The sequence below is a fragment of the Acinonyx jubatus genome, chromosome B4 (genome assembly GCF_027475565.1).
Source record: "Acinonyx jubatus isolate Ajub_Pintada_27869175 chromosome B4, VMU_Ajub_asm_v1.0, whole genome shotgun sequence".
In the NCBI taxonomy this organism is placed as follows: domain Eukaryota; kingdom Metazoa; phylum Chordata; class Mammalia; order Carnivora; family Felidae; genus Acinonyx; species Acinonyx jubatus.
Window position 1 is genome coordinate 123659540 of NC_069387.1, and position 14931 is coordinate 123674470.

A 14931-nucleotide genomic window follows, 5' to 3' on the forward strand; every position below is an offset into this window, starting at 1 on the left:
GGAATGAGGACACATACATGTTAAGTTCTGAGTGAAATTCATGGATTTTTCTTTTCTGTCTTTGGTTTTGAGAAAAATCTGAAGAACATCTGTGGTTAGAGTCGGTAACATAGGGTGTTAATTTGTCACTAACCTACTTTATATTTTTTGTCTGTTTAGGTGAAAGGCCTCGTGAAACAGCATATAGATTCATTCAACTATTTCATTAATGTGGAGGTAAGCAGCAGGGCCTAGAAGTAGAGAGAGGGGCGCCTGGTTGGCTCAGTTGGTGGAACATGCGACTTCTGATCTCAGGGTCATGAGTTGGAGCCCCATGTTGGATGTGGAGCCTACTTAAAAAAAAAAAAAATAGAGAGGAGAATTGATTTAAGCTAGAGACATTCCTAATGGTGTTCTTTTCCCTACAGATAAAGAAGATAATGAAAGCCAATGAAAAGGTTACAAGTGATGCTGACCCCATGTGGTACTTGAAGTAAGGAATCAACTACTCTTGATTTGCTACTTTGATTACATCTAACATTTTTTAAAGTGAATGTGGTTGTTACCAAAACTGTATGAAAATAACTCTCCTTATCTGTTTAATAAGAAGGTAATTATCAAGTGCTCAGTTTTGAATCAGTAAACTAATTACAACAAGTAGAGTTATGGTTGAGAAGTACTGAAACTATTAAGGTTTAAACATTTTTTAGAACAATATTGAACTGCAAGAAAAATTACCGAAGTAATACAGAGTTCCATATTATCCTGCGCGCAGCCTATGCTGATATTAACATCATACAGAACCATACCATAATTAGCAAACCCAGGAAATTAGCACTGATAATAATACTGTCAACTAATCTGCATGTCTTATTTCCAGTTTTCCCGCTCAAGTCTTTTTTTCAGGCCCAGGATTCCGTCCAGGGCTCTACGTGATGATTAGTTCTCAGGTCTCTCCTTAGTCTCCCCAAGCCTGTGACTGTTCCTCACACTTCCTTGGTCTTTTATCACCTTGTCACTTTTGAAGAATTTTGATCCAGCGTTTTGTAGGAAGCTCTTCAGTCTGAGTTTGTATGATGTTTGCTCATGATTCGATTGGGTTGTGCATTTTTGGCACAGAAGTAACGTTTCGTGCCATTCTCATTGCATCATATCAGGGTACAGGTGTCAGTATATCTTACTATTGGTGGTTTTAACTTTTCACTTGATTAAGATGGTATATGCAGATTCATCCACTATAAAGTCACTATTTTTCTTTTTGTAATAAGTGCCTTAGGGGGAGATCCTTTGATTGATACTATGCAAATACTTACTAACTTTAGCCTGCAAGGACAGGTCTTACAGGTTACTGCTGTGTATTTGCCTGTTGGTGAGGCTTTCTTGCTATCGTTCCTTATCCAGTAATACTGGAATTCTGTTGTAAGGAAGAGCTTTTTCTTTCCTTTATTTATCTCTTTAACTTTATTTATATTAATATGAACTCTTGTATGTTTTAATCTATGGATCATAATCCAGCAGTATCATTTTATTGCTTAACTTGTCCCAGCTTTGCCCAACGGAGAGGCTTCAGGTTGATTTCCATGTCCTTTTGGCACACTGCTGCTCATTTTCAAGCACTCCTTTACTTTATGGCACCATGAGATGTGGTTGATCTGGTATTTTCCCTGTCTTAGCCTGGAATCCACTATTTTTCCAAGGAGCTCTCGTCTCTTTTTTTTGGACAATAATGTTTAAAAACCAAGATAGGGATACTAAAGCCTTGGTAGGCAGAGTAAGGAAATAAATGTGTATGTACTAACCTCTGCATCCACACATCAATATTTCTATGTCTTACTCATTTTTACATATGTTTTTAAAATCCCACTGTACGAACACCTCCTGTTTCAGTCCACCTCTGCAGGACTCATTCTAACTAACCTCTTTCCTTATTTGTAACTTCTATGTCTAAAATGAGAAACCTGGCTCTCATTGACCACTCTATTTTTACTTATTTATTCAATCCTAGAATATACGTAGTTTCAGAATAGCTAACTCATACCTCTGTGAGAATAAAATTTAATTAGAGTACAATATCCGTGTATTGCTTTTTTGTCTTTATCTTTACAATATCCAAGCAACATGCTGTTTCCAAAGCTACTTAGATTTGTCATTTCCTTTCTCACCTTCTCAGGGCAGTTACTTATGCATTTGTAAGGCAGGAAGGTTTGTTTTACATTTTGGGTCCCCTTCTGCATCCTGGTAGGTTTTAATTACGCATTTAACTTTTGGAGTATGTGAAACATGGTTGTAAGAGTGAGAGCTATATAAAAAAGTATTTTCGGGGAATTGTCACTCCCTTCCCAGTTCTTTCCACACTGTTGCCAGACTCCCAGTAGGTAACCAATCTCCTTAGTTTCTGTTTTCTTCCTGTGTTTCTTTTGCCATAATGAGCATATACAGATGGTCCCTGACTTACAGTGCTTCAACGTAAGAATTTTTCAACTTAACAATGGTGTGAAAGCGATACACATTCATAGAAGTTGTACTTTGAATTTTGAATTTTGATCTTTTCCCAGGTTAACAACATGCAGTACAATCCCATCTTGTGATGCTGGGTGGCGACAGCCACGGCTCCCAGTCGGCCCTGCAGTCACCAGGGTCAACAATGATACAGTTACGATCCTTCTGTTTTTCCCTTTCTGTACATATTCAATGAATTCCATGAGATATTTAACATTGTATTTTAAAACAGGCTCTGTGTTCTATGATTTTGCCCAAATGTAAGCTAATGTAATTTTTCTGAGCACGTTTAAGATAGGCTAAGCTAAGCTATGATGGTTGGTAGGTTGTGTATATTAAATGAATTTTCAACTTAACAATCTTTTCAACTTATGTTGGGTTTACTGGGCTGTAGCCTGATTGTAAGTCAAGGAAGAGCTGTATCTTTTTTCCTCTTACAACCTCTTCTTTCTTATATGAATAATAGCTCTTTTCATTAAATAATCATCTTTAGGGAGCTATCTTTCCAGTATTTTTTAAAAAGAGATTTATAGTAATTTCTTTAAAAATACTCTGATAGTATTTTCCTTCCTTTGTAGAACTGTACGTACTATCACTTCAAGATCTCCCAATTATAATTTTTAATTTGTTGTTCTTAGCAAGATAAGTATTTGTCAAAGTGTAATCTTTGCATTTGGGAGGAAAATAGCTTGTTTATATGTTCGTTGAAAAGCTGTAACTGGTAATGGAATAATTTGCTTTTCAGATATCTTAATATCTATGTCGGGCTCCCTGATGTTGAAGAAAGCTTCAATGTAACTAGACCGGTATCCCCCCATGAGGTAATTATCTACCTTACCATGATTGAATTTGTTTGCCTTAACTCAGAGTCTGTGCCCTTAATATATGTTCTTGAAATGACTTTAAAATAGGGGAAAATATCTCTTATGAGACAAAGCTAACCAAAATAAATTAGCACTTGTATAATACTATATTAGGAAACAATTCTGCAGTGTTTAGTTTTTCATTTAATCCTAGTTAATCTGTGCTGTCATATAGGTATGTCTCCTGTTCGTGTCCTATTCTAAGCTTTTGGGCAGCCTTCCCCCTGCCCGCACTTGTTCCCTGCCCCAGCCAGCCACTTGTGCCTGGTACCATGTGCTGTCCATCTGTACAGGTGACTGAGCACATTTTTTGAGGGTCAGCAAGCATTGTGTTAGGCAGAGGAGACCAAGGACAGGGGCTCACAGACCATTAGAAGAGTTAGGTGGGTAGGAAGAAAATTTAATTACCAGGATTTTAGCAGAGCTACAGACAAAGGGTTGTGGAACAGGTCTGTTGGCTTTTAACACATTCTACATTCTTCTTGAAATTCTTCTATTTGGTGTCCATAATTGGGAATTGATTCAGGAAAGAAAATGATTTTTGTAGATTTATCTAGTTTGTGTTGATGTAGAACTAAAATGTAAAGCAATTAGGGAAAGTAGCAGAGTAATCTTCATTAAACAAGTAAGTTAGAAAGTTAGGGTTGTTGTCTGAGCATTGTTAAACAGGAAGTACGATCAAGTAACCAGATATTTCACACAGGTAAATTTTGTTACTTAATCACCGAGTTTCGAGTGTCAGTTGAACATTTGTCTTGTGCCTCAGCATTGAGAGATATACAAAAGATATGAGACCCTCTCCTTCCTCAAGGAGCACATACACTTGTGGAGAGCGTAAACTAACAAAATACTTGAAACAGACACCAGGGCTTGCACACTTGACTGCCTGGAAGGGTAAGATAGGTACAGTAAGTGAAGTTGTGTTGAGGTTTGGAATGTTGGAAAATGTGTGCACCAGTATGGCTTTCCCCGCTTCCCCATTCCTTCTCCATTTGCTGGAGTTTTCTAATTATTTTAGAACTAGGCAGCCAATTAGCAAATTCCACGTCCTTTTCTGAACTACATCACTGAGTCTGAGAAGAGAGAAGGCAAAGTAGTCTGAAGTAGTTTGAGAAGCCTGAGGCTGCAGTTGTCATAATTTCTCTTCCTGATGTTGGAGAAAACATACGGGCATTATTGCAGTAAGAGAGAAAGGGCATGAAGATTCTTGGAGGGATTTTGATCCTTGGAGAGATGGGGAGAGTCGGAGAGCAGGTGGGTGGGCAGCCAGGGCACCCACAGCAGGAGTGGGGGGGGGGGGCGCTGCTGCAGAGCCCCCAGCACAGCCCAGTCCTGTGATAACAGAGAGGCTGAGGGCGGCAGAGGGAGCTCACGGGAGTAGTTTGGGGCCTGTGGAGAGGGTCCCTGTGTTTACCACATCTGCTGAATTTCATTTCCATTTGAAGGAGAGGAGTTTGTTAAAACACACACATGTTTACTTATCATGGGTGTTACATTAGATTTTTAATAAAAATGAGATTCTGTCTGTAAGGTAGCCTGTACCAGGAACTATTCTAAAAATATGTATTTATATCCTTAGGAATTAAAATGATTCTCATTCCCATTGTACATAGGAGGAGACCAAGGTGCAGAACTGAAGTGGTACAGCCAGTGTTTGGGCATAGACGGCAGGGTGCACACTCTGAGCCTCTAGGCCACCTTTGGAGTGGCCTGAAGGAGACAGCTCAATCTAATTAAATATAAAATACTCATCAGTAATAAGGGTATCTAATATTTTTGGATCTCGGGCATTGGGAAAGAAAGGCAGAAAAAGTTTAAACCTAACTGTCTTTGGTTCACTTGAAGCCAGAGGGAGGATTCAGTACCATGAATTGTATGGTTGACGTTCAGAGAGATTCTCTTTTTGAGAGTACAAGCCACCTGATCACCATCAGTAAAACAGAGAAGTCGTTGAAGATTTGGTGGAGTGTGCCGTGTCTGACTATGTGGTCATGGCTCAGAGAAGGGCTGAAGATTTGGTGGGGTGTGCCATGTCAGGGCATTTAGTGAGTCATCACCTTGTCAAACTAAGGCACACACCAGTAATCTCCAGAGTTCCCCAAACGATTCAGAAATTGTAATATGATGTGATGAACAATTTGTGCTATAAGATACCACTTGTTAAGGAATTTTGTGAACAGGGGTGCCTGGGTGGCTCAGTTGGTTGGGTGTCCGACTTTGGCTCAGGTCATGATCTCACCGTCCGTGGGTGTGAGCCCTGCATTGGGCTCTGTGCTGACAGCTCAGAGCCTGGAGCATGCTTCAGATTCTGTGTCTCCCTCTCTCTCTGCCCCTCCCCCGCTCAAGCTCTGTCTCTCTCTCTCTCAAAAATAAATAAATACTAAAAAAAATTTAAAAACAAAAGAATTTTGTGATACAGTTAGTTTCTGTATGTGTATACTTTAGGTATCATACTGGTTGTTAACCACATTGGTAACTACATTGATTAATTTCCATGGACCCAGTTGTCAAGGAACAGTCTAACTGCTTCAAAGATGGGGAGCAGACTGATGATGGCATCAGATAGTGAGAAGAAAGTCAGTACCAGATTTATCGTTCCATTTTTGGGCTGTTAGGGCAGAGATGCTGTGGGGATGTCTAGATCAGTGGCCAACATCGTTCCTCATGGAGAAGGTAGGCTCCTCACTCCCAGTGCCCTTAAGGCAACACATGGAACAGACCCAGTTCAGCATAGACCATACTGCTACCAGAGACGGAGTTCTTGGAAGCTTCAGGACTCTTTGATTTCCAGGGAGAAGGAGCACTGACTGTCTGATTCTCTTTCAGTGCCGTCTGCGGGACATGACGTACTCTGCCCCCATCACAGTGGATATTGAATATACCCGAGGCAGCCAAAGAATCATCCGTAATGCCTTACCCATTGGCAGGTGAGAAATGACATCTGAGTTAGAGCCACACTGCCTGCATTCTAGCCCTATGGGGTGACCTTGAACAAGTACTACAGTTCCCTTTGCCCCATTTCCTCATGTGAAAAATGCGGGAAATGGTGTCTGCTCCATGAGAGTCTTTTCTGGGGATCCAGTGAGTCAGCCCAAGCAGAGCACTCGAGCAGTGTCCAGTGCAATGCTGTGGTTGTTGTTGTTTTTAATTGTGAGGTCTTTTCTGTAAAGCTAAGGAAAATGCTTTCATTTCCTTCTGAAATCCAGGCTGTTAGGGAACCATTAGATAAGATAGCATTTCAGTGAACCAGGCTGTTAGGGAACCATTAGATAAGATAGCATTTCCCTATAACTAGGGAAATATACTGACTCATCTGTAGAAATGGGCAAAACCCACAATATTGGGAATTTGATAATGGTGTCGGACTTTAAACTTCGTGCAAACCCTTCCTGGCCAAGTGTTTTTTTCACCCTTCAGAAGTGCTAAAGGCATGATAAATATCCACAGGTTCAGTGAATATGCACCATTTGTTGGTCACTTGTGATACACTCTGCTGGGTAGTCCAGTAAATAGAAGATACTTAGATACAACTCCTATTGGCTGTCTTCATTCCCAGCTGCCCAGGAAGGCAGGCTTGAATAGCTGTGGTACCATTTGGTATGTGCTGTGGTAGGTCCAGAGTAATGGAAACACACAGGTTTAACAAATCCTTCCCCCATAGTGCCCTAAAGGAAGGGGCTCTTTGTGTTGCTTCTGTCCTCACTCTTCAGTTAGGGAAATAAGTTGGGATATTAGAATATTAATCTTTGTTTTAGCAGGACTGTTTATCAGTGTTAAGACCTTTCCTCTTTCTCATATACAGACCATAGTGTGTCCAGTTAAATCTTGGATCATTAATAAATTACTACCCAGATTGAATATGGTGAAGGGAAGACTAGAGAGGAGCAAAGCATAACTAGTACGATTTAGGATTTAAATCACAGTTAAGAGGAGGCAAGGAAGGGCATGCATGTAACTAGTGTTTGGTGGACACCTGCCATGTGCCGGACTCCGGGGTAGAAGATAGCATTTTTTGCATTCCTTAAAGTGACCTTTGTGAATTAGAGTGCTCATATGTTCCATGCACTGTCTGCATTACAGACATTACCTTGTGTAAGTGTTGTGTGGGGTTTGTTTGAGCTAAAAAGATTTCCATTTAATCCAAGTACATCAAATAGCACATGAGAACATTTGCCACAAAGCAACCCCCTATCCCTCCTCCCCCAGTCTCATTCCCAACCTCGTGACCATTTCTCTTATTCTGGTGGTCATCCCAGCCCGATCTTTAAACGCTGTGTTTATACCTTTATTTCTTGGTACGTCAGCTTTAGACACTATTTATTACAAATTCTGAATTTCTCTGTTTTAGCCTGAAAATATCCTTAAGTGGACCTCTTTCTGAATGGTGACTTCACAGAACGCACAAATTAGCTTGATGGGGACTTTCGACACTTTGCACATGCCCCTCTGCTGTCCTCTGTAAATTGCAGGTGTGCAGCTATCTGACCAGTCATCTTCCCTTGTTGGCAAGCGGCCTTTTCTTCTCTCTGGCTTTTAAATCTTTGTCTTTGATGATTGTATCTTGACTGCTGTGTGTTTTGATGTGGCTTTCCTTTTATGTATTCTGAGTAGATAGTATTGTGTGAGTTTATGACTTTCATACATTTTTGAAAGTCCATAGCCACTATGCTCTCTTTGAATAGGACATCTTGCCCATTGTGTGTGTTTTCTCCATCTAGAATCTGATTAGATGCCTGTGAGACCTCTTCACTCTGTCCTTCCCTCTTATGCTCTGTGATACATTTCTTCCCTCTGTCTTTCTGAAATATGTTCACAATAATTTCTTCAGCTCTCTTTTAATTCAATAATTCTGTCTGCAGCAGTGGCAGATCTATTATTCAGCCTATTCATAGATTTTTGAATTAATACTTTTCATGTAGAAGTCGTGTTTAGATTGCCTGGTAAGCCCTGATAGTCTCTCGTTTCTTACTTTGATTCATTGTGGTATTTCTGCGTAACAAATGAGGGTCCCTTTGTTGACCATGAGTGAAGAGTTGCTGCCGTTTCTGAAGACCAAAGTCTGTCTGCAAAGTTTAAGGAAAGCCAACATAGAAGAGCAATTATCTGAGGAAATACTTCATTTCACTTGGCTCTTGATGTAACTACCCCTCCTCTGCCTTTTCTAAAATGTGAAAGACGAAAGCAGACCCGTTGGTGACATTTTGCCAGTGACAGTCTTTATGTGATATTTTCTTTTACTTTCAACAGAATGCCCATAATGCTGCGTAGTTCAAACTGTGTTCTTACAGGGAAGACGCCAGCAGAATTTGCCAAACTGAATGAATGTCCTTTAGATCCAGGTATGTGTGATTCCTTGGATTGGCTCCTGCTCTCCCACCCTTTTTTGGGCTTGCTTTTGCTGTTGGCTTTAACGTTTTTTCTCAAAAACAATACCCACCTGAACTTGGACAAAACTGTGTTCACAGAACATCTGGAAATTTGGCCCCAACTTTATTCTAAGGTCAACATTTCTAAAAGGAGTACTGTTTCCTCTTTGATTGCAGGTTTGAAACTTTAACACTCCAGCATGTGTTTTATTGTTATGGTTTGTCAGACTTTTGTCTCTGCCCCATGGTTTCTTTTGGTATGCGTAGAAATTCAAGAATAATCTTATGAAGTTACTTGTTTAGCTAGGTGGAAAAAAGTTCACTTCAGCCTATTTTAAATGCAATAAAGGGGCAAAAACCAAAAGTCTTTTGTTAAAATTTAAAAAAATTATATGTTTGTACTCATTTCTAGGCAGTTTATTTTGTAAAGTTTCAAGCTTAGCACTTAACAGAAAAATATTTAATTTCTTAATTCACGTTGATTTAATTTGTAGTTGCTTTATTCCTTTAAAGTTACACTGGTGTAGAATCACAGAAGATTTTGAAAGAGGTTAACAAAGAACATGACTTTCCTAGACTATAACAAAATGGTACATAAGTCAATATATTGCTTTTTTTGTTTATATTCTGAAATTAAAATGAAGTTCACTTTATTTTATTCTGAATTGTATGCAAAAAAAGCTATGATAATGTTTTATGGGTTTTACTGAGTATAGAAATTTTAGGAAACATAATCTTAGTCTACTGTTGTCACTGATTTGTTAGAAAAGTTAGGGCAATTTTGAATTTATATTGAAGATTGTTGCTTATTTCTGTGCTTAAGAAATCTGAAGACTAACACATTTTTTTCATTCACCTCTTGTGTCTGTCAGATGCTGATAATATGTATGCCAGTAAGATCTGTTCCCTGTCTTCAAGTTTATTTTCTTGTAGCGCATTTTTATAAAATCATTTGCTGATTTGGTCATTAGTTCATAAAACGGTATCAGCAAACGCCTTCTAATTGAATGTTGGTCAGTGCCATGGAGCAGAAGGTCACAGTCGTTACTAAATCACACTGTCAGAAGAACAGGTGGTGAAACTTTTCTTGTTTCCTTTTGGCAGGTGGCTACTTCATCGTTAAAGGAGTAGAAAAAGTGATTCTAATCCAAGAGCAGCTATCTAAGAACAGGATCATTGTGGAGGCTGACAGGAAAGGGGCTGTTGGTGCTTCAGTTACCAGGTACGGAAAGCAGGGATGGTATTAACGGAATTATCAGTATTTCTTAACATCAGATGATTGTCTTTCAGGACAGAGGTCGCCAGTTATGTCTGGTAACAGGCAGCAAAATACTTATCTAACTGTTCAGTTTATTGTGTGAGGCTGTAAGCATGGAGCATTGATTTAAAATTTTTAGCAGTGAAAAGTGTGTGAGACCTTGGTCGAAAGGCCACTACTTATTTTATTCAAGTTGAATTTTGTTGCATTAAAGGAACTTTGAAAAAAGAAATATAAAACCACTCTTCAGTTTTCCATGTTGTTTTTACTCTTTGATCATTCTACATGTGTATTCCTACATGGAATACAATCAGAGATTACTTTATATTTAATATTTTTTGGATTCTGTCATGGACTTAGCATCTTATTGTTAGTGTTCTTAACCAGCCTCTTTCACAGCATACTCCTTTTCCTACAGCAGCATCTCTTGTGTCCGGTAATTTCTTTTCACTAATTTATTGTCACTGGTAACTTGAAATTTGCAAATTAATGAGTTTTGGGAATAAAAAATATCGTAGCATAGTTATGATGTCCGTATACAATAGTTTGTCTTCTGATGACCTGTAATGAATTGCTTAACTCAGACTTTGTGCCCCCTTTCTGATGGAGAGGCAGCTAACAATAGTGGCCGTTTATTGAGCAGTCAGTAGGAGCCAGGCAGAGTGATGGTGCTCTACATTATTTGTCCCCTCAGCCCTCCAAGATAAGTGAGCTTATCTCCATTTTACCGCTGAGTAACAGGCCTTGGGCTCAGGGTCCTACTGATCAGAAGAGGTAGCCAGCATTTGAACCCAGATCTAATAATTCTGCAACCCATGTCTTTCTATTTTACTACTTTTTGGAACCAGGGATTTGGGATTTGAATCCCAAAGTTGTTCAGTAGCTATGAGGCACTTGGGTGGGTTACATATCTTCTCTAAGCCTTTGTTTCCTCATACGTGATTTGGAGACACTACTTCAAAGTAAGTATTAGTATGTAGGACATGAGAGCCAGTATAAGTGGGGTGGGTATGTAGCATCACATGTATGTAGCAGGTGATCAGTAGGAGTTACTATTGTGACTATTAAGCTTGGAGCTGTTATTGGTTTTTTTAATGTTTATTTTTGAGAGAGAGAGAGTGCAAGCTGGGAGAGGCAGAGAGAGAGGGAGACACAGAAGCTGAAGCAGGCTCTAGGCTCCAAGCTGTCAGCACAGAGCCCAGTGTGGGGCTCAAGCCTGCAAACTGCAAGATCATGATCTAAGCTGAAGTTGGACGCTTAATGTCGACTGAGCCACCCAGGCGTCCCTGGTTTGGGTTTTTAAAAACATTTTTTTTAATTGTTCTTAAGTTTATTTTCTTTGAGAGAGAGAGCACATGCACGCATGTGAGTGAGTGAAGGACAGCACAGAACCTAGCACAGGGCTCAAACCCATGAACCATGAGATCATGACCTGAGCCGAAACCAAGAGTCAGATGCTTAACCGACTGAGCCACCCAGGTGTGCCAGAAATGTTTTTAGATCCATTAGTAATTTTGTAGTTAATAGAGATACCAATAAAAAGGGATTTCTTAGCTTCTTTTGGCTTCAATGTATATAATAAGAGTGTAAATATATTTTATTGAATTGTTGATTTAAACACTCCTAGTACATAGGAGCTCATTTTGAGGTTTATCTTCGGAAATGTATAAAATTGCTCATGAATGTACCCCACACTGAATCAAAGCAATTCAGGTGGAATCAAAGTGAAGTAAATCAGAATGAATTGGTGAGTGTCACTTGTTGACCCACAACACTTTCACCATAATCTCAAAGCTAAAGAAACATCGTAGTAGATTTTAAATATTCATGGAAGTGGCAAGTTGTGCATTGTTAAAAGGCATCTGTTAGGAAGGACCTTACAGATGGTTATTGATTGGTGAACCTTATTGATCATTGCTGTTGCACGCGACTAGCTTGAAACCAGGCAGGGACACAGTTTAACCAACTTTTGTTTCCCTGTAGCTCTACCCATGAGAAAAAAAGCAGAACCAATATGGCTGTAAAGCAAGGTCGATTTTATTTGCGGCACAATACTTTGTCAGAGGATATTCCCATTGTAATCATATTTAAGGTAAGGCTTGCAGGTACCTACTGGAAATTGTAAGGAGTCTTTCTCTGGTTTGTTTTCATACGTAATTAGAAATTTGGAGGATAAAGAGTTCTAGGAATAGAAAGATTTGTGGCATAGATAAATTGTCAGGTATGTAATATATTTTAAATTGAAAGCTACTAAGATCAGGATTCAGATATTAAAAAATACTATTTTTTAGTAGCTACACAATTAAAAATTTTAAGGGTGTAAAGTGAGAAGTAAACCTTCCACCCACCCATACCTAACCACCTAGTTGTTCTACCCAGGAACACCACTGTTACTGGTTTCTTGTGCATCTTTCTAAAGACAGTCTATGCCTGTATTAGCACATGAGTACATGGTAGAGTTTTGTTCTGTTTTTTACTTGCATACATTGCACACCATTTTTCATTTAGCTTGTTTTCTTTTTTGTAACTTCTGTCTTGGAGATTGTGTTATTAGTTGGTACAGAGCTACCACATTCTGTTTGACAAACTATCCTATTATGGCTGTACCACAGTTTAATCATCCCTCCTTCGGTGGATACACACATCTCTTGCTGTTATAGAAATGCTGTAGTATCATGTTATACAGGGGCAGGGGTATCTGTAGGCTGAATTCCTAGCAGTAGACTTTTCTAGGTCAAAGAGTTTAAGTTTTTTTTGTTTTTTGTTTTTAGTGTTTATTTTTGAGAGAGAAAGAATGTGCATGTGGGAAAGGCAGAGAGAGAGGGAAAGGGAACAGAGGATCTGAAGCCGGCTCCACTTCTCACTGACAGCAAAGAGTTGGATGGTGGGGCTGGAACCCACAAACCGTGAGATCACAGCCTGAACCGAAGTCAGACATTTAACCAACTGAGCCACCCAGGCGCCCCCCAAGTTTGTTTTTTTGTGGACTCGGGAGTCTGGTGTGTTTCTACATAAATATGAATTTTAAAATTGATTATTTTCAGCTTGTTTATGAACTGGTGACATAGAATCCAAAAGATATTTTCACACAGAAATTATGTTTAAATGGTATATACTTGTGACCGCACAGCAGCCCGTTTAACCTGCTCTGGGACCTAAATGTTCCCCACATTTTATGAACACTTGTAGTATTAGTCACCAAGTGAAATTTAAAAATACCATCATGTGATACAGTTGACCCTCAGCATTTGTGAATTTTGCACTTGTCAGTTATACGTGCTGAAATTTATTTGTGACCCTGAAATCATCACTGGTGGTGGTTTTACAGTTATTCACAGACGTGCACAGGCTCAGAGCAGTGACAAATTTGAGTCCCCAAGCTCTATGTTCCCAGCTGAGGTTGAAGAAGGTGACATTCTGCCTTCTTGTTTCCACTCTCAAGCTGTAAACAGGAGCCCTTACCATGGTCTCTTTAGTGCCATGTTTTTTCACATTTTTGTGTTTTTGGGGGAGGGGGGATTTTGCTATTTAAAGTGGCCCCCAAGCCAGGGGCTGAAGTGATGTCTATCTTTTCAAAGCACAAGAAGGCCATGATGTGCCTTATGGAGAAAACACATGTGTCAGATAAGCTGCGTTCAGGCATGAGTTAAGTGCTGTTGGCTGTGAGTTTAGTGCTAATGAGTCAACAGCATACATTGAATAAGGTGTCCTTAAGGAGAAAGCCATGTCAAACAAGGTTCTGTATTAATGGGTGGAGGAAAACCTAACCAGAGGCCCGCAGGACACAAGTGCATTTCCCATTGGTGCAGTGCTTCAGTGTTCTCTCATTCAGGGTTTGCAGTGCCTCCGGAGAGCACAGCAGCCGAGGAGACCCGTGCCCAACTGTGTATGGGCCAAAAGTGAATCCTGACTAGGGCTGATCGAAATGAAGAGTTCAGTTTGAGTCAGTACTGAAGAGATCTTGAGAGTGGGGACGTGGGGTGATTTTAGGGGTTGATAACACTTGTTTCTCATTTAGAGTTAACTCACTTTGGAGTTAAATGTTCCTGCTCAGCAGTTGTTAACGATATCTGAAACCTTTTGGGGGCTGCAAGGGGAGAAAATAGAGAGCCTCTGAGATGGAGGTAACTAAGCTGGTTAAAAAGGAAAAAAGCATTTGTGTATACACCTCAGAGGAGTAAGAGAGAAGGACTTGAACTTGTCTTGTTGGACTTGTGACCCGGCCAGGGCCCAGGAGGCGGGGAGACGGGCCCCTTCCTGTCAGGCTCTAGTTGGTCGCTGGGAGGGATGCCCCGGGCTGTTCCTGGGTATTGATCAGCTGGGGTCTCTAACTCAGGAAATAACTGCATTCTGAATGCAATTACATGGAGAGGACTGTAGGAGTTTTTTTTAATGTTTAGTGCAACTTAATGTGCTTATAAGTTCTCTGAGATGCTGGCATTTATTTTCCTTTTAGGACAGTGATGATTGACGATGATGATCACAGTAGCAGTACCATTATATTGGGGGGGGGGGCAAAGAGAAGTCTTAAATGTGCTTTTCATTATACTTCTTCAAGGTTTATATTTTTAAAACATGGAAGTAATTTTGGCATTTCTCGTAAGGATCCCCTAGTACCCTGCAGTGTCTTGTGTCCATAGTGGTGGTTAGTGGGTAAAGAGAATTTCATCTGACTGTGTAGAATTACATCTCCAGCAGAGGGCAGTGTGTTCCTATGCATCAAAGGACTTTTATGGATGTTTTAGAGGCTTAAAGATGCATAGGACTGCATTCCTTAGACCAGAAATTACAAATTAATTCTAATGCTCATAGTCTTCTATCATTCACATGGAAAATACATCACTAGACACATGGACACATTAAAATCAGAAAACCTTTATTAAATGCGTTTTTGGCTAGGTAACAAAATTTTGATAAGGCCGTTTCTTTCAAATTTGTTTATTATGTTGCAAATGTGTATGTGTAT

General features: G+C 39.7%; 1 protein-coding gene across 2 annotated transcripts in view; it reads left to right on the forward strand.

Moving 5' to 3' along the window:
- POLR3B (RNA polymerase III subunit B) overlaps window positions 1–14931 on the forward strand; it is a 102853-nt gene that overhangs the window by 5453 nt on the left and 82469 nt on the right. For both annotated transcript variants that reach the window (XM_015068828.3, XM_053226682.1), the window contains exons 3-9: window positions 160–216; window positions 408–472; window positions 3224–3299; window positions 6168–6268; window positions 8589–8680; window positions 9812–9929; window positions 11949–12057. In XM_015068828.3, the coding sequence (XP_014924314.1) occupies window positions 160–216; window positions 408–472; window positions 3224–3299; window positions 6168–6268; window positions 8589–8680; window positions 9812–9929; window positions 11949–12057 (618 nt within the window). The remainder of the gene's footprint in view (window positions 1–159; window positions 217–407; window positions 473–3223; window positions 3300–6167; window positions 6269–8588; window positions 8681–9811; window positions 9930–11948; window positions 12058–14931) is intronic.